Below are 25,740 nucleotides of genomic sequence, written 5' to 3'. Positions count from 1 at the left end.
CATTTTATATCAAGTCTATGAGTAAGTCATTAATATTTTTACCCAATTAACATCTTTGCTTAATATACCTAAAAATAAACCGTTAAATTTTATTTTCGTTTGTGTATCTAAAATTAATCTAGATAATATTCTACATGACAATAAATAAATACACAAATATAACATGACAAGTCAACTAAAAAATCTAGTAAAAAAAAGAGTGTTTTGTCATCAATATTACTTTCCAAGATATAAAATTATAATCAAATAACCTTATCAATTTTTGTTTCAAAAATAACTTTATAATATTCTTAACTCAATTACTAATTTTGCTATCATGAGCAAACATACCAAAATTTTTAAAGGACTAAATCAATACTAACCAAAAAATACAAGGATGAAAAATCATAAATTTCTATCATTCCCTCAATAGAAATTCAAACCACAAATTCAATTTTCCAAAATACATTTAGACCCAGACAAAAGCAAAAACTTTAGAGAGAGAAAGAGAGAAGGAAGAGAGAGAAACAGCTCAATCTCTCTTCTTTGCTCCATTTCTAGATAAATTTATCAAATTTCCACTATTTTTTGTTGTTTGATCATCAATGGCGGAGCAGAAGAGCAACAGCAACAACAATAGGTGGAGTTGGGATGTGCCGGGATTTCAACCTCGGAAGTCGCCGGAGCATGAAGAGTATCAGAGACCGCCGCCGTTGGCTCGACGGTACTCGATCTCAGCCGCCGCCGCATCCGCTGTTGTGACACATTCAGAACTATCTAAATACGGTCTCAACTCTAAGCTATTGAAATTGAAGGATAAACTAAAGGTAAGGTCTCTAATTTTTATTTCATGCTAATTTACGTCCTTTTAGTACTTTATCTGCTGATATTAGTGTGTTTTTGTATAATTGAACAGAAGTGAAGTGTTTTAAAATACAATGCAATTGGAAAGATATCTCCTTTTTTTTTGTAATTATTCGAGTTCGAAGTTTTTTCTGGAGTCTAGTGGTAGAAGATTAATGGATATGTTCATTTATAGATTTTTAGCTAAGGCTCTATCAAAAACAACATCCCTATCTCTATGAAGTAGCGGTAAGGTCTGCGTAACTGAGTTGTTGTTGTTTATTTGTAGATGTTAGAGTGATTGATACTGGTGTACATTAGTGTTATTTAGAGATGGGAATGTTAATTATTAAGTTCTTAATTTGTTTAGGGTGAAAAACTCAATTTTGGAATTATAATGAGATTCATTTTTGGTACTTGTTGTTGGGAATGGTTAGCTTGCTACTAGATTATGTCTATTTTGAACTAGTGTACAGTTATATTATTTAGAGATGGAAAAGTTTTTAATACTTGATCTGCTGATATTAGTGTGTTTTTGTATAATTGAAGTGTTCTAAAGTACAATGCAATTGGAAAGATATCTCCTTTTTGTTGTATTTACTTGAGTTTGAAGTTTTTCTGGAAACTAGTGGTAGAGGATTAATGGCTATGTTCATATATGGCTGTTAGAGTGATTGATACTAGCGTACAGTAGTGTTTTTGAGAGATGGAAATGTCAAATTATTAAGTTCATAATTTGTTTCCGGTGAAAAATTCAATTTTGGTCTTTGTTGTTGGGAATGGTTAGCTTGCTACTAGATTGTGTCTATTTTAGAACTAGTGTACAGGTATGCTATTGGAGATTCGAATAGTTCATAATCAAGATCCTAAATTTATTTAATAAATTGAAATTTCTTTCCACCACTGAGTAAAAGATTCCATCTGGAAGTATATTGAATTCTCTTTGGCCCCTATTAGTCGCTAATGGAGCTTGTTTCTAATTTCTATGTGGTTAGCTCGAGACAGAGATGTCTACAAATTCTACAATTTTCTCTCTTATACTGATAACAAGTTGGTTTAAGCAAGTTCGTTCATTGGATGAAAATTTAAGGATTACAACTTTGGCTTGTGGAACTAAGAGTTGTTCACTAGTGGTAGAGGTGGTAGTATGTGTGGTTGATGACAGTGTATACTAATAACATGGAGAGTTATAATTTGCTTTTTTGAGGAGATAAGGTAATTTTATAAATAAACCAGCACGAGGATTGTTCTGTGGCCTCTGTACAATCTAAGCAGAGGAGCATAAAAACAAAACTACCCCAGCTAATCCAGTAAAGACTCTAGCACCTGGAAAACTATTTCAGCCTCATTTACTTGTTCCATTCTACACCAAAAGCAACACAAAAATATATTATTGGCCTATATCTTGTGAATGCAATAAGCACCGTCTTCAAAACATCTTTTAGGCCTCCATTTTTTTTTTCATGACCAAGGTTTTTCAGGATTGTCCACCTTTGTTAGATCTTTGTAGCAGTAACTTCCTGAAAAAGATTGCTCCTGATTTTTATTCAGAAGGTTGAAAAATTCAGCAGCCCTGTCTACTTCCCAATCATTGAAACTCTTCAAAAATGTAAGCTCCAAACGCCATCAATTATATGTTCTGCCAAAGAAGATAGAGAGATGGGAATTTTGAGTGTTAAGTTCTTAATATATTAGAAAAGTTGTCTTAATTTATTAGAAAAGTTGGATTTCTTTTGACTTGTGGAGTAAATGTTCCATTTTGGAATTATATTGAGCTTTTTTTGATCCATAAAAAATGGTTGGCTGGCTACATTCCATGTAGTTTTGGTTATGTTTGAGATCTCTCTCTCTCTCTCACTACAGATTCTAGTATTTACTCTCTGGTGATAAAGTGCAGGCTCAAGTGATCCCCAATAGTTATTACTGAGACAATAATTACTCGAGATAGAGGCTGCATTAATTTCTGACCGTACGGAATCTCCATAACCAATTTTCCATTTTCGATAGATGGTGTCTGGTACTTATGCCGATGTTATTTTTACAGGTGGTACACGTGGTTGATACAAGTACATATTCATATTCTTGAGAGTTTGAAAAGTTAATCATCTAGGTTCCCAATAGATTTAGTAGCCTCAAATTTCTTTCCAGTTTTAAGGTGAAAGATCCCATTAAAATTTCTTTCTAGTATCCAGTATGGGTATGTGGAGGTATCTAGTAGATATGACTAAGTTTTTTGCTAATTGTTAATATGCATTGAAGAATCTGCACGCTACAACAACATATCAGCATAGTCCCACAATTGGGGTATTGGGAGGGTAGAGTCTACGTAGACCTTAGTACAACTATCTATATTTTTGTTGGAATGCCATGTCAATATTATTCCTAAATTGGACATGGATGACTTTACTGGACCACGTAATGCAGTGAAGTAGTAATATAAATCAAGAGGAAGACACTACAGAGAGACTGCTGCTGTCTATTCATGCAAATATAGTGATGTGAACTTTGTATTTGGCATGTTTCTCCAGTTTGCTGAAGGATATCCTAGCTTAGAATCAATCAAACCTTTTTAAAAAGTTGTTTTTGATGTAGTGCATTAGCATGGAGTTCCATGATTACTTGTACTATATTAAGCACAAGGCTTTAAAAGAATTGCTGCTAAATTTTTTTAAAGGAGCTAATGTTATTTTACCCCTTAGGGTAATTTGGGGGCGCCTTCTTCTGGAAATGGAAAAGATCTTAATCTTAGATAACATTATTTGTTCAGGGGAAAAGCGATTAAGTAATTTCTTACCGAATATATACAATTTTTTTCTGGGGCAGCTTGTCAGGGAAGATTACTCAGAGCTGAGACAAGAAGCCAGTGACCTGCAAGAATATTCCAATGCGAAACTAGACCGTGTGACACGCTACCTCGGTGTACTTGCTGATAGAACCCGCAAGCTAGGTAAATAAACTGTATTATATCTATGTATTTACATGTACACTTTTATTTATGATGCTTTCCATGAGGCCCAACCCAACTCAACCCAAATAATGCCTAGCACATGCTTCTAGACATTCTTAAAGTAATTATAAAAAATTATCTTTACCCAAAGCCCCAAGAATTTCTTAAAGATAAAGTTCTAATCACCTCGAGAATGCCTAAAAGCGTGTGGCTATATGTAAAGCATTTTTGTGATGCCTTTTGTGCATAACTTTAATTAAAGTAGGTTAATAAAGTTTAGATTTGATATAAAATCCTATCCCAATGATTTGCTTCAGTATGTTCTTAAATCCACAATGACATTTGAGATATCAAAGTTGAAGATTTACATAAGAGTCTATTTTCTACAATTAAGAAGTTATCATTGCTAACTTGTTTGTCTAAGATAAGAAGGTTAATCTTTATTACTATGAATTATTATATTTCAACAACCGTTCTTCTTGTATTTTTGTTTTATGTATATGATTTTCTTGTCATACTCCTACAAAATTTATGTAATGCGTCATCGCTTAATAATATACCATATTGGAAAAGTTCAGTAGTGGTGACTCCCAATGTCCTGTTCACAGATAAAGGTACATCACTAAACTCTATTAATTGCATAATCAAGTGTTAATGGTTTCTGTTTGCATCTTCAGGAAAAATGATAATCTATGGATTAAGATAGATAATTGAAATTCAATATTGTCTAGAAAATTCAAATTAAAAGTACCTTATGTTTCATTTTTTCCATTCCCTCTCCTTTTAGATCTCTTTTCTAACATGTCGTTTTGGAAGTTGGGAGACTGTCAAACACATGTAAATTATAAGCCTTTTGCAGATTTTGTCTTGATTTTGTAATAGATGGATTAACCAAAAATAAGACACAGATGCAACTTGAAGTTAGTTCACAACCTTTTCATACGTTTAATCAAGCTCCATTGCCTTTGAGGAAAGATTACTGCAAATCTTATACAGCTGAATTCTTTTTGGTCTTTTCTTTGTCTTCTTCTGTCCTTTTGTCTAATGAGTTTTGGTTATGATGGCTTCTGATTAACTATTAATCTGATCATATTTTGGATTTCTGGTTTCTCTCTCTACTTATTCAGATGAAGCTGCACTTGAAACAGAAGCTAGACTCTCACCTCTGATATCGGAGAAGAAAAGGTTATTTAATGACTTATTAACTGCCCAAGGTATTTAGTCTATGCTCCTGGCTTTATTATTCTAGCTTCCAACCTTGTCTCTTAAAATGGGCATATACAACTTCTTTTGAGAAGAAATCTGTGCATATACATCAGCACTTGCACATACATGTGTATTTTCAATACACATGAAATGTTCAAATCTAGAAATAAATTGTAATCTAGAAAAGAAAATCTTTCAGTATTATGAGAGAACGTTTGTTGCCTTCAAATAGGCATAGAGATAGATATGTGTATGTTGTACGTAATATATGTAGATGAGACCTTATGTTATTATTTCAGGAAGTATAAAGGTGTTTTGTCGTGTGAGACCTCTTTTTGAAGATGAAGGTCCATCCATTGTTGAATTTCCCGATGATGTTACAGTTCGTATCAATACTGCTGATGATAGCGTAGCAAATCCGAAGAAGGATTTTGAGTTAGACAGGGTTTATGGACCTCATGTAGGACAAGGTATTGGGGATTTACTTCTTTTCTTTCTATACTAGATCTTGAATGAGTGTGTAACTTAACATTTTTAGTTTCTCTTTGTGCAGTTGAACTTTTTAGTGATGTTCAGCCATTTGTTCAGTCAGCATTTGATGGATACAATGTGGCTATATTTGCTTATGGGCAAGCACACTCAGGAAAGACCCACACAATGGTCTCTCACTCATCTCTTTACGGCTGTTTTCCTTTTATGTTCATCTGTTTCTTTTGAACGATTTATACATTTCTTCTCTTTATGGGTTCTGAAAAACTGCCAATTGTGAAGTTTTAGCTGGGCATGGTTTAAATGCATAAGATCTTATGAAACCTTTCCACTAGGAGGTTAATTTTCAAAGTTTCTATACTTCCAAATTTCAATTTTAGTGGTATAATTGAGTCAAATTGAATATATCGGGTCTTTATCAAGTTTTGATCTGCCAAATACCCAACTATTTTAAGCTGTTGATTTGTAATTAATGTTGGTTCCTCACGTTCCCCCCTTCATGCAGGAAGGATCCAACCATGATCGTGGTTTATATGCAAGGTGTTTTGAGGAGCTCTTTGATCTATCCAACTCCGATGCAACGTCGACTTCCAAATTTAATTTCTCAGTTTCCATTTCTGAACTTCATAATGAACAGGTTTTATATTGATGTCATGTTTATCTTTTAGATTTAATTGCTTTCTCATCTTCAGCATTATGTATGCTGGTCCTATAAGGAATCCATACCCAATTTTTTTTGATGTTAGGGCTTTTCCAATTATTGCAGATACGAGATCTGCTCATACATTCTGGAACTGATCTGCCGAAGGCTCGCATGGGGTCATTGGATTGCTTTGTAGAACTTCTGCAGGAAAGGGTTGAAAATCCAATGGATTTTGGCCGAGTTCTCAAAATTGCTTTTCAGAATCGAGGAAGTGATGGGTCAAAGTTTAGAGTTTCTCATCTGTATGGTCTACAACTCTTTCCAGTTGGTATTTGTCTGTTACTGTTGATTCTATCCTTTTTCTCATCTATGTTTTAGAATGTCACCTTTCTTGATTTCTTTATGGTCTGCCCACGAGTTAATCTGAAGTCCTCTGAGCAAGCTATCCATGAAAACTTGAGATATTCTGTCATAAATTGTTTGACAGTTCTGGAAACAACTGTGTGTTTTTATTTTTCAGAAAAGAACCATTTTGAATGTGAGTGTGTTCAACAGAAAAACACAATTGTTTTCCTTTCCTTCACATAAAGAAAACAATTTAGTTCACGTTGAACATGTTCATATTCAAAATGGTGAAAAAGAACATACTCAACATAAAGAATCATTTGTTTGTCCCTGTCACAATATCAGTCCAGATTCTGATTTGTCTAAAATTGCTGTTCCTCTGTGTTGAACTCATTGCTCTGCATATCTTTTATTTGATTGAGGTATTTGAAGTTGCATCAGTTGTACACTCCTTCATACTCATGGCATAACTTTTTATTCTTGAAACTCTGATTTTCTAATTTAAATTTCGGAAAGGAAAGAAAGAAAGAAAAAAGGTATCCTGATTAGCATGTAGGCACAACCCGTCTCTATTATGTCTCTGTATGACTGTATCTGTGCTTCTTTCAAGGTAAATGCAGACTTTCTGTTAGTCACTATGATGATTTTTTTTTCCTGAATTGTCTAGAGAAAAATATAGGTGAGTTTACCAATTTTCTAAGTTGTAATTGTATGTTTCTTTGGTCTTGCATTTTTTAGGATCGTCACAGTACATATACATTATACCAACTTAATCACTGGAGAGACCTCATACAGCAAGCTTTCTCTTGTTGATTTGGCTGGAAGTGAAAGCACTATTGAAGAGGATAGTGGCGAGCATGCAACAGAGTTGCTTCATGTCATGAAATCTCTTTCTGCGTAAGTGGTTCATGTCAATCTTTTGTTATCAATAATACTTTATCCTCAACCCGTGCATGTTCGCTTCCCATGTCTAGGACATAATAGTATGGAGTTAATAATTTATTTGTTGGATCGGAAATGGAATTTGGTGGATCACTTCACATTTTGGCCCCATGAGACCATCTCTTTGTTCTCAGTATATTTCTGTTTCTGGATTGGAACTCTGAATGCCTTTTTTTAGCTGATGACATTCATGTGATGGTTTTTAAACTAGAAATCAAATATTGGCTGATTAAAGCTTATCTTATGTCTTATTTCTCAATTTTCATACATGCAAGATCATTGGGAGAGTTCTAAAGGACTATGCTTATAGACATGGAAGCTTAAAGAGGATAGTTGGTCCCACAATCAAGTGTGTGACAAGAGCTCCTACGCAGGGGATGATTACATTAGAGCTTTTAAGACATAGTTGACCAAGGAAAATCAATTTCTTAAATTAGTTTCTATAATGATGCTTGTGAAATATTAATTGCGTACACCCTCATGAAACAATTAGAAATTGTTAGAGTGGGTAAAAGTCCCACATTGGTTGGGTAATGGATTGGTGGTCTCCTTATATGGACTTGGGCAATCCTCCCCTCATGAGCTAGTTTTTGGGGTTGAGTTAGGCCCAGGTGCCATATCTTTACATGGTATCAGGGCCAGGTCCATCCCCGTTTGGGCTCCCGGTCCACGCTCTAGTTGGGCCTGGGCGTGAAGGGGGGTGTTAGAGTGGGTAGAAGTCCCACATTGGTTGGGGAATGGACTGGTGGCCTCCTTATATGGACTTGGGCAATCCTCTCCCCATGAGCTAGCTTTTGGGGTTGACTTAGGCCCAAGTGCCATATCTTTGCATAAATGATAGAAAAAAGTGTCATATTGTGTTTTACTGCAATTTTTCTGTATATATACTCAGCTTTGATATTGACATGCAGATTGGGAGATGTTTTGAATTCCTTGACATCAAAAAAAGACATTGTTCCATATGGAAATTCAATGCTCACCAAGATACTTGCAGACTCACTAGGTAACCAATTGGTTATAATACTGGTCAATATATTCTTCAATATACTGTTTCATATTATTCAATTTTGTTATATTGTTAATAGTAATATAAACACATACATACAAACCCACACACAGACTCATGCTTATGTGCAGTTGTTTCTGCTTAGAAGGGAAATTATTACTCCGTCCATTTCATTTTTATGTGTCTTAGTTTAACTAGGCACGGAGTTTAGAAAAGGAAGGAAGATTTTTGTATCTTGTGGTTTTAAACATAGCCATGTGGGGTCAGTTAACTTTCTCAAAAAAAAACATAGCCATGTGGGATGTTTGAGTTAAAAGAGTTACTCAATTTAGAAAGTGATATTCATTTTGAAATACACTAAAAAGGAAAGTAAGACACATAATTGAAACAGATGGAGTAGCTTGTTGACCTTGTTATTTAAAAGTTGTCCTGGTTCATTTGCAAGCTTCTTCCAGATATTACTTGTAGACCACTGTTTCTTTCAGTTAAAAGTAGGTCTCAAGCTATATGCCTTGGTATATAAGTTGTTTCATTAGGTATTTTCTATTTTCTCTTAGATATGCTCATGGACTAGAGCTTGTCACACTAGAGGACGAGGTCATCTTTCTCTTCTATGGTGAAGGGATCTTTTGTAATATTCAGTTAACTTATCTTCAGTTAGATTGAAGAGCTCTACTCAATGTGCTTGATATTATGTTGACGTTTACTCATCTTTTTTATACTCTTCTCTATTACTGCAACTATATTTCTTATTATTCTTTGTTTACTTTTATCGCCATCCCAGCTAGCTTTGGATTGAGGCATCATTGATTGATTGATTTATATTATTGTAATTACTTGTAGCTTTATATTTCTGGATGTATTTTACAGGGGTTTGGAAATAATTCTAGAAATCCAACTTTCATATTCTTATGATTGATGCAACTATCTTCAGCTTAAGAAAACATTAAAAAAAGTTTGAGGACGGGCCTTGTCAGCTCAAATTAAAGCCATGAAACGAGAGTGTATATGGGGGGCATACATGGGAAAACTGTCTTATAGCTAGGAGCTTTTAACATACTTTATATGATACATATTTTTCATATCTTTCAACATGAGACACTGTCACAAGTATTTAAACATGTATCTAATCATAACATGTATCTAATCATATATATTTCAAGGGAAGAAAGATGGACTGCAAATACTGGAAAAGTATGACTGTTTCCTCACTGTAATAGAGCTAACAATCTCTCTTTTGTACTATCTGCATCTTGTTGTTGATGCCATCCTGATACATCATCACAAAAGAACAAGACTGTTGCCTCTGGTTTTCCGAGGCATAATTTTGACACCTAACTGCTAAATAGATGTATAGAGTATGATAACAGATGTATGTATATTTGGATTGATCCACCTTATACTTTATCATAAAATCATAAAATGTATATTGGCTGGATACGTGCTTGGCTTGTCCAAATCAAAGGGGAGGCTTTCTGAAGGGTGCACTTTATGGATTCTGCTCTTTGACTTTAACCCTACATTGTTTCTCTTAGAGTTGGACTTGGGTAGGCCAAATTGCGGAACTCACTTAATGTGCAAGTTGATGAAGATATAATTAGGTTTTTTTTTTTTGAGAAAAGTAATAGTTAGTCTATATTTATCCACATGTATACTACCTCAAAGGTGTAGTTCCCCTCCAAAAGTGTTGTAATTACATAGGATCCTATCACTACCAAGTTACAACCAATCTATAGTTGTGCTGATTACTTCTGAGCTATCTAAGACTACTTGTTTACACCAAAAATAATACAGAGCTAAACAATTAAGCATAAATCTTTGTATGTTGCTCTGCTTTCCTTCAAAACATCTTTGATTCCTCTCTAGCCATATTGTCCACCATATACATGATGGGACAATCTTCCATCTCTCCTTCTTTATTCCTGCATTTCCATCCCTATTCCAGCACTTCAAAACCTTTTTTATCCTTCCTGGTTTCACCCATTTGATCTCTCTCATATTGGTGAACATTTGCCGCAGCTGGTTTGTCCACTTGCAGTGTAAGAAGAGATGGTTGACTGTCTCTCCTTGCTCTTCACACAAAAAACACCTGGAACACAGGTGAAAACCTCTTTTGTTCAAGTTCTCATGTGTCAAAACTGCCTCCTTAGCTAACAACCAAGTAAAACAGTTTACTTTATAGGGTATCTTAGTTTTCCATATCATCTTCCAAGGCCATTCTACTTCCTCAATGCCAACTGTGTTGAGATCTTCATATGGTGAGTTAGCAGGGAAACACCCTTTGCTCCCCACATTCCATACCAGTGAATCCTCTTTATTCACTCTTCCTCAGATAAGTTACTAAATTGTGCTAGGGTGACAAAAAACTCTGCTATTCTACACATCTCCCAATCATTTAAGTTTCTCCTGAAGCTCAAATTCCACCCCTGATCATTCTATAATTCTGCTACAGTTGCTTGCTGCATTTGACATAGGTTGTAGAGGTCAGGAAGCCTTTGGCTTAGTGGAACCTGTCCACACCATTTGTCGATCCAGAAAGCCACCTTTCTGCCATTTCCCACCTTACAGTGTGAACTTTCTAGCACCAGACCCCACAGATCATTGATAGATCTCCAAACACTAGACCCATCTGGAGAGGCCACCTCTGTTGTCATCCACTTATCCCTCATTCCATATTTTGCAGCAATCACTTCCTTCCACAATGAGTTCTCAGCAGATGCAAACTTCCATAACCATTTCATCATAAGGGTCTAATAAAAGTGTTCTTTCTAACAACTTAAGCTTTTATATTAGATGGTCACAACATTCAACATGGTGTCAGAGCAGGTGAGATCCTGCTTCAATTCTCACTGTTACTCTTTATCAAAAAGATATTTCATGCGTTGGGCTCATGAAAAAATCAATCCTGCACGTGAGGGGTTGATTGAAGATATAACTAAGTAAATAACAATGTGCGATCTCTAACAATTTAAGCTTTTAAAGGAGATGGTCAAATTCAACACTGGTGATGCTTACAATTTGAAGCTGCATAATGAGCAGATTAGTTGATAATGAGAAGTCGAAACTAAATAAGTCTCTTAACATTTTATGTTTTTGATTGCATCTGTGTTTGCATCTGGAGGGAAAGAGTTGTTATCTTTTACCTTACAGTATCTTGTGTAATAAGTTGCTACAACACCTCTTACATATTTCTAATTTCTGTTATTCTGTTGTCCCTTGTAAAGTCTATTTGCTGGCTAGATACCTCTAATATTTTTTTTCCTCTTATTTTCGCAGGTGAAAGTGCAAAGACGCTTCTGATTGTTAATGTCTGTCCGAATGCTTCAAATTTGTCTGAGACATTATCCTCCCTCAATTTTTCTGCTAGAGCTAGAAATGCCACACTAAGCCTTGGGAATCGAGATACAATCAAGAAATGGAGAGATATTGTAAGTCTTGATTTGTTGATCGTGGACACTCAAACAGGACTATGGCAGATGGTCCACATCCTTGTTTATAATTTGTTTTTTCTTATTTGGGGTTAGGGCAATGCTCTTTACTCAGTGATGTAGATGTATTTTACTCAGTGACATTGAGAAGTTGAAGTTTGATTCACCCGCTAATTCCAAGTGATCTGTGGGTTGGTAATACATATGGAAATGAATCGTTCTACTCTTGCTATTTTGATAGGCCAATGATACACGCAAGGAACTTTATGACAAGGAGAAAGAGATTACTGATCTGAAACAAGAAATAGTTGGGCTAAAACAGGAACTGAAACAGGCCAACGATCAGGGAGTTCTACTCTTCAATGAAGTTCAGAAGGCATGGAAAGTTTCTTCTACACTACAGTCAGATCTTAAGGTTTGTAACTTTTTCTTTTTGTTGCCTGTTTCTTTCTCATTATTTCATCAACCTAAGCTTCCTGTATATTTGTTTTCTTGATAACTTTTGCAACTTCAAGGTGGTTCTTGTTAGAGTAATAAACGAGAAAAGATCTTACTTCTGCTACTTAGATTGAACTTTTCACTAGTTGGTTGCATGTGTCCCTTAAGAGGTTGTGGTGCTATATTTTGTTGAGTGAGAGCAGGTGGTTCTTGTAAGAGTAATAATAGAGGAAGGATGTTATTTCTGCTACTAAAATTGAACTCTTCAATATTATAGTGCATGTTTTTGTTCAATGAAATAATTTTATTTTCAATTATACTATAGGGTTTTCAGAAATCTCAAATTCTAAGCAAGAACATTACCCCCAAAAGATTACACCATAGCTAAATTTAAAACCCTAAAATATAGTAAAAATCAAAATTACAGACCAAAAATGAGTGAAAAACAAACAAATATGAGAATGAGTAAACAAACTTACAAAGATTAATAGAGAATTGAACTCAAACACCTTCAAAAATAAAAAAATGTTATTGGGGTGAGGGTAGAAATCAGAGCTGAGAGAGTACAGCAGTTTGGATGAAGAAAGGTAAATGAAATGTTTAAAATAATTTTAAACTTGAATTTCAGTATGTAATTTCCTATGTGGCAGTTTTAAATGACGTGGAAATCTATGTGTAGGAAATTACTTGGTCCTTGCTCAATAGTGTAATACAGTCGCCTACACATAGATTTCCACGTCATTTAAAATTGCCACATAGGAAATTACATACTGAAATTCAAGTTTAAAATTATTTTAAACATTTCATTTACCCTTTCTTCATCCAAACCTATGTACTCTCTCAACTCTGATTTCTACCCTCACCCCAATAACATTTTTTGATTTTGAAGGTGTTTGAATTCAATTCTCTATTAATCTTTATAATTTTGTTAACTCATTCTCATATTTGTTTGTTTTTCACTCATTTTTTGTCTGTAATTTTGATTTTTACTATATTTTAGGGTTTAAAATTTAGCTATGGTGTAATCTTTTGGGGGTAATGTTCTTGCTCAGAATTTGAGATTTTTGAAAACCCTATAATATAATTGAAAATAGAATTATTTCATTGAATGCGTAATACGACAACAAATACTCATTAAACTTAAATTAGGCAAGTAACAAAGCAAAATCTTGAAACTTTTTTACTCTAGAAATTAATGATTTTTATTGTATTGTGCAAAGGAATAATATATAAGGCAAAATCACTAATATCAAATTATTCTTATCACTTTGACGGGATGGTAAGAAAAATTTATTAAAAAATTGTGACACTTTAAAAACGAAGAATCATGGTGAAGAAGGAATTTAAATGAGCAAAAAAAAATTGATTGAATTTGCACGAGTATGAAGAACAGGACTACAGGAGTAACGATAGAAACAAAAAAAAATAAGAAATTTGGAGAGAAAAATTGAGTAAGAGGGAAGAGGAAGCTCAAGTTTTGAGCAACAATGGTGTTGAAATACTTGGGGAAGAAGCTAGGTGTTATAATGGTCAAAAGTGAATATTATTACCTTTTTAGAAGGCCATCACTCTCCTAAAATGAGTGTACCACAGGTACCTTGACTGCTTATGCCATATAGAATGCCAAGTCAAAAAACGATTTTTCCTTATGACAAGGGAAACCCGCAGCCGCTACCTTTTGGGTGCACATAGGATAAAACGGGTTTAAAATATTATGTTTTAATTGATTTAAGGGTTCAGTTGACAAAAAGATGAGTAGAAGGGTTCAACTGACAAATGGAGTCAACTTAATGAGTTTGAATAATTAAGATGTGTTGTAAAGTCCTAATATAATTAAAATGTTTATTTAAAGGATTCTACAAAGATGTCAGTTCATCAATTCCATCCATTCACTGCTATCGCCATCGCCCACCATTATCAACTACCACTGCCAACGTTCACCATTTTCAACTACAACCACCCATAACCACCATCCTCAACCAATCACTACAACAGCTGTCACCACTACTAGACACTTTTTATAATCATCACCACCAACCCTTATTACCAGAACAACTGCCAATTACTATCGATAATCACCACCATTAGTCATCATTATATATTGTCAACCACATCATCATTCACCACCACATTAGCTATCACTATCATGAATCATCTACCATCAACCACTAGCTACTACCTACAACACCACCATTAGCCAACACTATCCCCAATTGGCACCAACAACCACTACCACTTGCCTTCACCACCACCAACTGCCATATAGTTTTGTAAAAATATTTTGTTGATATAGTCTTAGATTAATTTAATATTTTATTGAATTTTATATTTTGTCAATTTTTAAATAAAGATAATTTATATATTCAGATGTTGGAAAAACAAACAATCTTAATTATTTAGTATTTAGATCTTAATATTCAGGTGTGTATTCAGGTTCTGACATGTAAATCTTAATGCATATCTTTTCAATTAAAAAAGTGTTAATCTTAATGCACATCTTAATATTCAGATGTGTCAGATGTCTTAATCTTAATGTAAAATAATGAGGCCTCAGAGTATGCCAATTTTCTTTCCTCTGTCCAAACTGATAAACTCAAACCTTATGTCTAGTCAGGAATCATGTTACTAAGAAGATCCAGTGTTTTCTCTCTGATGTAGGCTGAGAATATCATGATTATGGATAAACTTAAGATTGAGAAGGATCAAAATGCTCAAATTAGAAATCAAGTAGCTCAACTTTTACAGTTGGAGCAAGAACAGAAATTGCAGATACAACAACGTGATTCAACTATTCAGATGTTGCAGGTTAGTTACTTTTATACAATTGCCTTTTTTCTCTCCAAGCGGGTATCTGGTATAACTTAATCAAGTTAGTCTACCTTTAAAAGATGTTATCTTGCTCCATTATTCCATTCATTGTTGCATACGGCTGGGTAATTTTAAATTGTTGCTATTACCTTTCTCAGCTTTTTTGCTAAGATTAAGTACTGAACTGTTCTTATCAGTTTAATAACTGATCAAGTACTAATCTGTTCTTATCAGTTTAATATTTGATACGTGGGGTCTCACCCCACATGATATTGACTCAATTTTTCTTGGGGGAAGGTTCATCAAGGTAGGTTGATACCTGGGACTTCACGCATTGCCCCAAATCGTTGCCCTACAGTCCAGGCCTGATGTACCCCGCCAAAACAAAAAAACTTCCAAATTGATATTACGCCAGCCAACAAGGGGTTTATGATGTTAAGAATATCATACATTTTTGCTCTTGAGGGAAATATCTCAAGACTATCATACATATTTCCTTTGAGGGAAATATCTCAAGAATATTATACATTTTTCCCTTTGGGGCTGGGGGATTATAATCTTACAAGCTTAATTTAAAAAATTGCAAGGGGTTTATGATCTATGTTGACAAACAATTTGAATATTTAAGAAAGAACTTCTCAAAAATTTCAACTGTTCAAGTTGGCTCAGTTCAAGATGCTTGATGCTTTCATGTCAAGCAGTTTATCATTTACTTATGTGCAGGCTCATCCCTGTATGCTACATAAGCTATTTCGGTGACTCAAACTTGAAAGAGGATATCATTGCCTCAAGGCTTACTGTTTTCTATTTTGTGATGGATACCTATTTAGTCTTAACATTCTATACTGTACTATTTTAGTTTCTGCAAGCTTGCTTCATCATTATATTTCTCGTATTATCTACATTTTGTTCATTTATGTATTTTTTTTAACTTAAACTGTATTTCACCTTTTATTTTATGGTAGAAGAAATACATTTTCCTTTTGCACATGGTTCTGCTTGAAGTTTCTGATCACATTATATTGTAGGCCAAACTGCAAGCTCTTGAATCACAGTTAAATGAGGCAGTACTTGCCAGTGAGGCTAGGTTAAAAGATGGGTCAGAGTTAAGATCTGCAGACCAAACAGCTTTGAAGGCAACGAGGGATGATATTGACTCAGCAGCTGTTACCAAGAGGCTAGAAGAGGAACTTTTAAAACGTGATGCACTTATTGAGGTAGCTTATTCATGCTGTCTGTGTATATGTAGTACACACCGTTGTATTCTTTAGTTAAATTTTGTTAAAGAGGAATGGCAATGAGGATGATTAGGCTTTATCTATATGTTCAATTAGTATCTTCTGGAAACGGAAATCAGACACTTTTGAGCTTTTTTTACTGGTTAGATATATCTTGCTATTCATTTGAGTCATTAATGTGTTTTATCTTTTTGACAGAAATTGCATGAAGAAAATGAGAAGTTATTTGATCGTTTGACAGAGAAAGCCTCTCTAGCTGGATCAACACAGGTAATAATGGCGTCCGAAGTATTTTTCTCAGATTTCTAGGGTTTTCATTCTTTAGTTCATTTGTTCCTAACTGGTGAAGTGTGTGACCATCTCATTTAAAATTTAAGTTGTTGGAGATAGCAAACTTATATTTTCTTAATTATTTGCTTAACTGATAGATTGTATGGCTCAAGCATTTTGCTCTTGCTGAAAGAGTATTTTAGTCTCATCTTAAAGCTGCTAGCAGTTAATCTCATTTATGCGCTTCTTGCACAGGTGTCTAGTCCGTTACCAAAGGCTCCAACTACTCAGAATAGAGAAACTGGAAGGTGTATACTATTAATAGATTATGCATTTTCTGGTTTCCCCATTGTCTTTTCTGTACTTTCATGGTTATTAACTGCATCTTGCATTGTGGGTGACAGAAATGATATCAATGTCAAAGGACGTGCTACAGATGTGCTAGCACTGCCCTCATCAACTGATAAGCCAGATGGCACAGTTGCTTTGGTTAAATCTGGTGGTGAAAAGGTCAAGACTACCCCAGCTGGCGAATATCTTACTTCTGCATTGAACGAATTTGATCCTGATCAATATGATAGCCTTGCTGCAATCTCTGATGGAGCAAACAAGCTTTTGATGCTAGTAAAATCTTATCCCCTTTTGCTCTCTGGAGTATGCATTAGTTCTTTAGTCTGTCCAGAATATTCTCTCTGGAGTATGCATTAGGTCTTTAAGTCTGTCCAGAATATGCTCTCTGGAGTATGCATTAGGATAGGACTACTTTCTTTGAACCTACAGATGTACCCTATCCTTCTATAACTACAATGTTTTGGTATTTATATCAGGTTTTAGCAGCAGTTATCAAAGCAGGTGCCTCTAGGGAGCATGAAATACTTGCTGAAATTCGAGATGCCGTCTTTGCTTTCATTCGTAAAATGGAGCCAAAGAGAGTGATGGATACCATGCTTGTTTCCCGTGTTAGGATTTTGTACATAAGATCCTTGCTTGCTAGGTCGCCGGAGTTGCAATCTATAAAGGTAACAGATTCTTGGCTGTTCTTCCATAGATTATTTCAGTGGATTTTTGTACTGCCTTTATCTGATTGTCAAAAGCAACTGATTGTTGAATTTCTAGGTTTCTCCTGTGGAGCGCTTCCTGGAGAAAGCTAATTATAGTGGCCAAAGCAGAAGCTCTAGCCGTGGTAGTAGCCCTGGAAGATCGCCTATGCACTATGATTCAAGTAGGAATGCACTGGTCGATGAACATATTCAAGGGTTTAAAGTAAATTTAAAGCCAGAAAAGAAATCAAAATTATCATCTGTCGTTCTGAAGATACGTGGTATTGATCAGGTGAGTGATATGCATTACAAGCAACTTACCTGTCCCTTATCCATATCTGCATCTTTTTTCGGCAATTGTTAGGTTGTCTAGTTAGCTTCGTGATAAGAATCGGGTTACCGGAATAAACAAGAAAATAATGCGGAAGCGAAATTATAAAGATTAAAGACAAGAATTGAAAGATATGTGGAATTTGAAAAGAAAATCCCCAAATTCAAAAGATGTGCTAAGAATCCTAATTGATTTTAGTATTCAAACTAATTGTGATACTAATAGAGCCAATTCAAGAACTTGGATAAAAAAGTGATCTAGATCCCTATTTTGAAGAAATTAGAGATAATAATTAGTATAAGACTAATTACCATTTTTAATTTACTTTAATAGAAACCAAAGATATCAAGTTAAGGATTAATCTTACCTCTTAAAGAATCGTTCTTAAAAGGTTGTAACATAAATCCATAGTTACTCCATACAAAGGTGTAAAGAAGGATAACCTCTCAAATAATATTAATCATGTTTGTCTAAATATTAAAATTTATCCCTATATATGGGAGTGGATTTTGTTATTTTAATTAGAAAAGATGTGATTAATATTATTTGAGAGGTTTCTCTTCTTTACAACTTTGTGTGTGATGACTATGGATTTATCTTACAACCTTATGAGAATGATTATTTAAGAAGTAAAATTAATTCTTAACTTGATATCTTTGGTTCTTATTCGTAAAATAAAGAAAGTGATTAGTCTTATGCTAATTGTTGTCTCTAATTTCTGATCACTTTTGATCTAGATTCTTGAATCGACTCTATTAGTATCATAATTAGTTTTAATCCACTAATTTTAAATATTAAGATCAATTAGCACTTTATTTGGAAATTTTATTTTTGAATTTCACATATCTTTCAATTTCTTTCTTTAATCTTTATAATTTTGCTACCACGTTATTTTCTTATTTATTCAAGTAACCGTATTCTTATCACTTCGCTATTTGGTCTGTTGAAGGAAATAAGTATGTTTTTTGAACACGGTTACAGATTTGAGTATATTCTATTAAGTAGTCCAAAAATTTAACCAAAGCTAGTTTCGTGACAGTTACAAAGACCCAGTGAGACAACAAGAGACTCTACATCTTGTACAAAGACTTCTTTACACCAAACGTAAAACAAAAATATACACTTCATCTTGAGCTCTTTTTCAGAGTTGTGTTATTATTTACTTATTTATTATTTTTTCCCTCTCTTGTCTCTTAACTTTTTATCCGTGCATTTTATATCTATTTAACATTCAATTGGTAGTGGCTTATGTGACTTGGAATTTAATCATATAGGACATACAGAGGCAGCAAGTAACTGGTGGAAAACTTAGGGAGATAACTGAGGAAGCTAAAAGTTTTGCGGTTGGAAACAGAGGTCTTGCTGCTCTTTTTGTACATACTCCGGCTGGCGAGCTTCAACGCCAAATCAGGAATTGGCTTGCGGAGAACTTCGACTTTCTGTCTGTCACTGATGACACAGTTGGTGGAGCAACGGGTCAGCTTGAGCTTCTGTCTACTGCAATAATGGATGGATGGATGGCTGGACTAGGTGCTGCAATGCCCCCTAGCACTGATGCACTTGGTCAGCTCTTATCTGAATATGCAAAGAGAGTTTACAATTCCCAACTCCAGTACTTGAAGGTACTTCCATGTGATCTTTGCATTTTACTCCCTCCACTATATACTATTCAACTACATACCCAGTGTAATCCCACAAGTGGGGTTGAGGAGGGTAGGATGTACGCAGACCTTACCCCCCTAGTTTTGTAGGGTAGCCCTTTCAATCAAAAACTTTTCCTTGGGAAATTTAGATTGTATACAAGAGTTGTGCATTATACTTTAATCTTGAAGTGACATGTTTCTATTTGCTGCTCCACTTCTTTTGCATTTCACTATTATATTTTTCACTTGTTTTTCCATGTTTAAGTATCATAATCTGTTCACAATACACATAGTTGTTTATCTTGTAGGGATGTTAGGGCTATTACTTTTATTGCTATTAACTTATTATCATTAAGGCTACATATTCATCTCCCCATGCAGCTTTTGAGTTTTCTTTGAAGAACTGACACACAAGCTTTTGAATTCTTTTCGAAGAATTGACATACACTTGCTTTTTACATTTTTCTTTAAAATTATAACATTTATATTGTTTGTCATGTGAATCAAAATCTTGAAGCAGTGTGCTAGCTTTGATTTCTGACCTGTTGTTGAGACGGGTCTTTAAATTTAAGGAACGCTTGTCAGCAATATTACAACATATGTCCATATGTTGTAGTATTTTTTTTTCTTTTACCTTTCAAAAATAAATAAATACTACAACATGTGCACATAAGTTTTCTAGGTGATTTGGATTATGCTTCTAAGAACAATATGTGTTTGAGTTTGCTTGTGTTTGTCGCTTTTGTTGTTTGGGTGATTGTAAAATGATTGTTTATGCATGTTTTCTGTATTTTCTCCTCCTTTTGGAAGGGGGCTGGCAATATGTGATAAGTCTCCTTTAGAGCTAATTTTGATCTGAGACTCCTTGCATCTCTTAGAAACGATGGCAACTTTCGAACTTTAAATATGTTGGGAAAAGTAATAAGTTCTTCCTTTTCTTCTTTCTCTTTCATCCCTTGTTACAAAATAAAAGTCGGAGGGGCCACCAAAACTTCTCTCTTTCCGCTTTTCCTCTGACCTGTTGCTATTTGCGTTGTTTTTGTTGGGGCTTACATTTCTATGGTTGCCAAAGGTGGAAGAAGTTTGTTGGTGAAGATGTCATCCGGTTAGAAGTTCCTGTCTCATAATTGATAATACAAACACCAGGATTTAGTCCCACAAGTAAGACATAGGAAAAATCTAGAGTCATATCCACTCTACCAAAAATCTAAAATTTTGCTTGAATAGGGCTTCAGCCTTCAGGTGAGCAAGTTTTGCTCATTCATGGGTGTCTTGTCAGGTTATCCTCACTTATCATAGAAACAGCATAGCTTTGGCGTGGGCAGCTGAAGACTTTTAACTCAGGGCCACTCCTTTCAAAGCTATATTTTAATATTTTAGCAAGTAGTGCAATTGAGCTTGCATGTATAAAGCCACATCTTAAATCTCTGACCAGGTTATGCTATTTGTTACACGGGCAGCTATGTTCTCTATCTATCAATTTACGGGTAGTTTGGGGGGAGAGTAGCCGAAACTATTATCCACACTTATTTATTCCCCCTACCCCTCAAAAAAAAGAAGAAAGAAACTTACTTTGCAGTTTTGTCAAGGGCAATCATAATAACAGATTAGTTTGTTTTAATTGCTTACAGTTTATCGTAGTGTTTATACAGTTTTACACAAGAAAGATCGATTGGATCCAATTAGGGTCTCTTTTGTCTTGATCCTGCTTATCTTGTTCTTATTCAATTCTTTATCAGGACATTGCAGATACACTGTCAACTGAAGTGGCAGAAGACTCTATCCATGTGGCAAAGTTGCATTCAGCTTTAGAATCTGTTAATCACAAAAGAAGAAAGGTGCGTTAGTAAATTGAATTGCTACTTTTGTTAATGTATGTTATCTCCAAGTAATACTGAATAATTACCCCTAGCTACCGATGGACCAACATAGCCGAAGATTATCTACTTTGGATCTCTTTTGATAAAGAAAAAAGGCGTATTATCATGCCATTTTCTTTCTATTGTTGAGTTAATTAATATTTTAAGTGAACCACAATTTCTTGATAAACTGTAAAGCAAGAACCTCACTTTATGTGTACTAGTTCTGGGAACGTGCTCCGCATGTTTATCCTTTACTATCATACAAATTTCTATAGGCCTAATCTAACGTTGATAATTATTAATTACATTATTCTTTTGTATATGTTGTTCTATGCAAATATAATAGTGCCAACTAGTTCTTTTTATTTAATTTTGGTTATTTTTGTGCAAAATAAGAAATGTTGAATAATGTAAAACTAATTAAGATAATATAGCATATAATAGTATGTGATATAGCAAAGAACTCTTGCTCTAGATTTAAGAAATGGACGTAATATATCTAACAAATTTAATGAAGACATAAAGAATAAATATATATTTACTATGTTAATGAGGAAAAGAGAATGACCAATAAATACTCCACTGCACGTGCTTTGCTTAGAAGTCTATTATTTTAAAAAATTAATGAAAGACATATTTTAATATAAAAAACAATAGCAAAGGGCATTTTTGTAATCTAACTTTGAGCTTTTTTTTCCCCCACTTTTAGTAATATATGATATGCTGAACTGCCGAATGATTCCAGGAGGTGTTAAAAAGTTGGGCTGAGGATGATTGTCCACAATATCCTTATGCCTAGGTTACTGAATAGCCCACAGCCTGTCGTATGAACTCATTTTTCTTGTATATATCATTTTATTTGAATTTAGATAGTTGGAAGGCTAGTATGACTCAGTTACTCTCATAAACAGATTTTGCAACAAATAAGAAGTGATATGACAATGTTGACATTAGAAGATGGGAGTTCACCGGTTCGAAATCCTTCTACTGCAGCTGAAGATGCCCGACTTGCATCCTTGATTTCCCTCGATGGCATTTTGAAACTAGTCAAGGTGTTTTATTAATTTCCCAGTCACTTTCCTCTGGATCGTTGTTTAACTGTGCTAGTGAATCAAAAGGCAAGACTGATCTGATGAATTAATTTTAACAGGACGTACTGAGGCAATCCTCTGTGAACACCCTCAGTAAGAGTAGGAAGAAAGCTTTGCTAGCTTCTCTAGATGAACTTGCAGAACGAATGCCTTCCTTGCTTGACATTGATCATCCGTGTGCTCAGAGGCACATTGATGAGGCACGACATGCTGTTGAGGTACCTAGTTGCTTTTATCGCTGCTGGTTGTTAAGTATCTGGTGTTTATGTTGGTCATCCTGAAGATAGGAGTCCATATGTTGAGTATTATACAATGTTTTAGCATCACATTTTCATGAGTACCGTAGATGTGCAGCTCTTCAATTAATTGCTGATATTTACCTGCTGAGGTTGTGTATATGTGATAACATTCTATTGACTCGAGAAAATACTGTCTTGGAGAGAAATTTGTGTCTAGCTTTATATATTTGAGTGGATGCTATTACCAACTGCAACTGAGCTGTCATGAGAGAACTAGCGATAGCAAAGCACAGAAGATCTAAGTTGCACGGACTCTTCACTTTTGATGCTGCACCCATGTCGGATTCTCCAAAAATACACTAATTTTGGAGAATCTGCTGATAGTTTTGAAGAGTTTGAGCAACATAGCAAAAGATAAATTGCTGAACTGATACGGACTTTATAATTTCAGATTACAAATTTTTGGTCCAACGTTATTTGCAGATATATTTCTAGTTCTATTCATATATGAGAGGGTCATTCAGCTAGGATACTTTTTCTCCTTTCAACTAATGTATTTTGCTTTTGCTAACAATTTGACAGTTAATTCCTGAAGAGGATGACCGACTTCATGAAAATGTACATGCTTCTCGGCCTCCTGCGAATGTGGGATTAGGGGGTGAAACTGACGTGACACAGTGGAATGTTCTTCAGTTCAACACAGGTTCAACAAGCCCATTTATCGTCAAATGTGGAGCTAACTCAAACTCTGAACTGGTCGTTAAAGCAGATGCACAAGTTGAAGAACCTAAAGGGGGTGAGATTGTCCGAGTTGTTCCCAGACCACCTGTTCTTGAAAATTTGAGCTTAGATGAGATGAAACAGTTATTCACACAGCTCCCGCAGTCTTTAAGCCTTCTTGCTCTTGCAAAGACAGCAGACGGAACCAGAGCTCGATATTCCAGACTCTACAGGACTCTTGCCGGGAAGGTTCCAGCATTGAAAGATCTTGTTGATGAACTTGAGAAAGGCGGAGTGCTGAAGGATGTCAAATCGTGATAGCATCTCTTGTGCAATAACATACTTTGGATAAGCTGATTATTTCAGATGTGTTGCCTACTGGGCCTGTAATTTTGGTAAAAATACGCGGTAATGTTTCCCAAATTTTCAATTTTGGGTTTTTCAAGTTGTGTATAGTTGTAGCATTTGTTTAAGTGGCTATACAAGATTTTTTTTGGTGCATCAAATTATTATTATTCATTTCCGAAGCTCTAATTTTGAAATTTGTTTCTGTTGAGTTGTTGAGGATGTTACTTGGCATTTATATGGTTTGTTGAATGATGGTGAAAAAGAGATTGTGCGATTTATGAAGAGTTTATTTGACTCCGGAATTGCAAATACATCAAAGATATTGAGACAATCAATTGCAATTTTTTTTTATATATATATATATATATATATATATATATATATATTTTCAATCATATGATACATCTAATAATTTATATACATATTTTTCATCTAATTATGGATTACAATTAAACATTTATGTAATACATTAAATATGAATCACAATTACATACATATATATGTTTAATGAGATATATTTATATGATGAGTACTCTAATTACTTGTCTACTTTTGAATTGATACACCTATTGAGAAAACAATTATTGACATAGTGAGTTTATCATCTTATCTCTATTAAATATGAAGTGGATGAATTAAAAATTTAAGATTTTTAAAATTTTTTACCTTTTTTAAAGTAATTAATTGGGGGTATAATAGGTAAATTTTTTTTTTATCCTTTTTTGATTTGTCCAAATAGACAAATAATTAAGGATAACTATAAAAGGAAAAGTGGACAAGTAACTAAGATATAAGGAGTATTTTTTCTTTTCTTTTTGGTTTTCCACCCAGTGTTCGAAGTCCACATTGAAACTCCGACTAAATTCAAATCGCGCTTTGCAGGATCCATTCGGGGGTGACGCTCCCAATATAATTTTCTTCATATCCAAAAATAAGGAGTATTATTTACTATTCCTATTTTAAATAGGATTATATAAACCTTTTCTAGTCATTTTCCTATTCTAAATAGGATTGCATAAACCTATTTAAGAAACCCCATAGGTCTCTATTTTATCAACAGACGCATATTTCTTCTCATAATACACTTTAGTTACAGAGATCTCTTCAATCGAAAATTTGCGGAGAGAATTTGGGTCTGTAATAGATACAATCAACTGAAAAATGGCTGAATCAACACAGGAGAATTGGCAAAAAGGCCTTTCTGGTGCAGCAGCACAATTTGAGAATTGGGAAAAACAGTACTCATACGAAGAGAAGAGACTAAAATCACTTATGGACGGCTATGGAAATTGGGAAAAACAAAATTGTACATGGGAAATAGAAAATGGTTTGGTACCTTCATCGGAGGCGGAAGAAAAAGAGAAGAGGGGAAAAACTTCTGAGATCTCGTTGGAGGACCAAAGAGAAAAACTTGCCGCACAAGGAAGATGCATTGATGGGTCCTATCTAACCCCGTATTGCAGGTGTGACAAAAAAAACTGTCGATTCGATACAACTTTGGAGAATTATCCCCCAGAATATCTCCCAATTTGGCTGGCATACTGCCGCCAGTATCGCCAATCGCATGTAAGTTTGTTTAATTTTTTCTGTATCGCATATCCCCTTATAATAATTCTATCAATAACATATTTTTTTTTGCTTCTTTGACAGTGTTTTGACATTGATGACTTTATCAATGGTAGAATAGGTCCATTAAACCCATCTCAGAATTTCAATGGCAGAGTTGAGTTACTGATGGAATTAGCTAACCATTCTATCAAGGATTATAACGAGAAAGAGTGCAATGTTTTCAAGTATAAGGTCATGAAGATTGAGAAAGTGAATTGTTGTGAGGCGACCTGTACATATTGGATGACTGTCAAAGTATCAAATCTCACTCTTGGT

The 25,740-nt window shown here is 34.6% G+C and overlaps 1 protein-coding gene and 1 pseudogene across 1 annotated transcript; both read left to right on the top strand.

Annotated features, from left to right (window-relative positions):
* Nucleotides 1–445: 445 nt before the first annotated feature.
* LOC125843602 (kinesin-like protein KIN-14B) lies at nt 446–24,064 on the top strand. Its single transcript, XM_049522740.1, has 23 exons — nt 446–806; nt 3,646–3,769; nt 4,897–4,983; nt 5,275–5,445; nt 5,529–5,635; nt 5,970–6,101; nt 6,231–6,409; nt 7,191–7,349; nt 8,306–8,397; nt 11,677–11,828; nt 12,070–12,243; nt 14,925–15,071; nt 16,103–16,291; nt 16,511–16,582; nt 16,838–16,890; nt 16,987–17,206; nt 17,410–17,601; nt 17,699–17,914; nt 19,228–19,575; nt 21,336–21,434; nt 22,370–22,510; nt 22,609–22,767; nt 23,371–24,064. Exons 1-23 carry the CDS (start codon nt 585–587, stop codon nt 23,824–23,826), a joined length of 3,891 nt encoding a protein of 1,296 aa, XP_049378697.1. The 5' UTR covers nt 446–584; the 3' UTR covers nt 23,827–24,064.
* On the top strand, nt 15,220–15,453 carry LOC125846150 (U2 spliceosomal RNA; annotated as a pseudogene).
* Nucleotides 24,065–25,740: the final 1,676 nt, after the last annotated feature.

Source organism: Solanum stenotomum, chromosome 11 (genome assembly GCF_019186545.1).
Source record: "Solanum stenotomum isolate F172 chromosome 11, ASM1918654v1, whole genome shotgun sequence".
Classification (NCBI taxonomy): domain Eukaryota; kingdom Viridiplantae; phylum Streptophyta; class Magnoliopsida; order Solanales; family Solanaceae; genus Solanum; species Solanum stenotomum.
This window is presented reverse-complemented; position numbering and strand designations above follow the sequence as displayed.

Coding starts and splice junctions, on each gene's coding strand:
- LOC125843602 (XM_049522740.1), top strand. CDS start 585: ATGGCGGAGCAGAAGAGCAACAGCAACAACAATAGGTGGAGTTGGGAT. Junction 4,984..5,274: donor TGACTTATTAACTGCCCAAG/GTATTTAGTCTA, acceptor TTATTATTTCAG/GAAGTATAAAGGTGTTTTGT. Junction 19,576..21,335: donor CCCAACTCCAGTACTTGAAG/GTACTTCCATGT, acceptor ATTCTTTATCAG/GACATTGCAGATACACTGTC.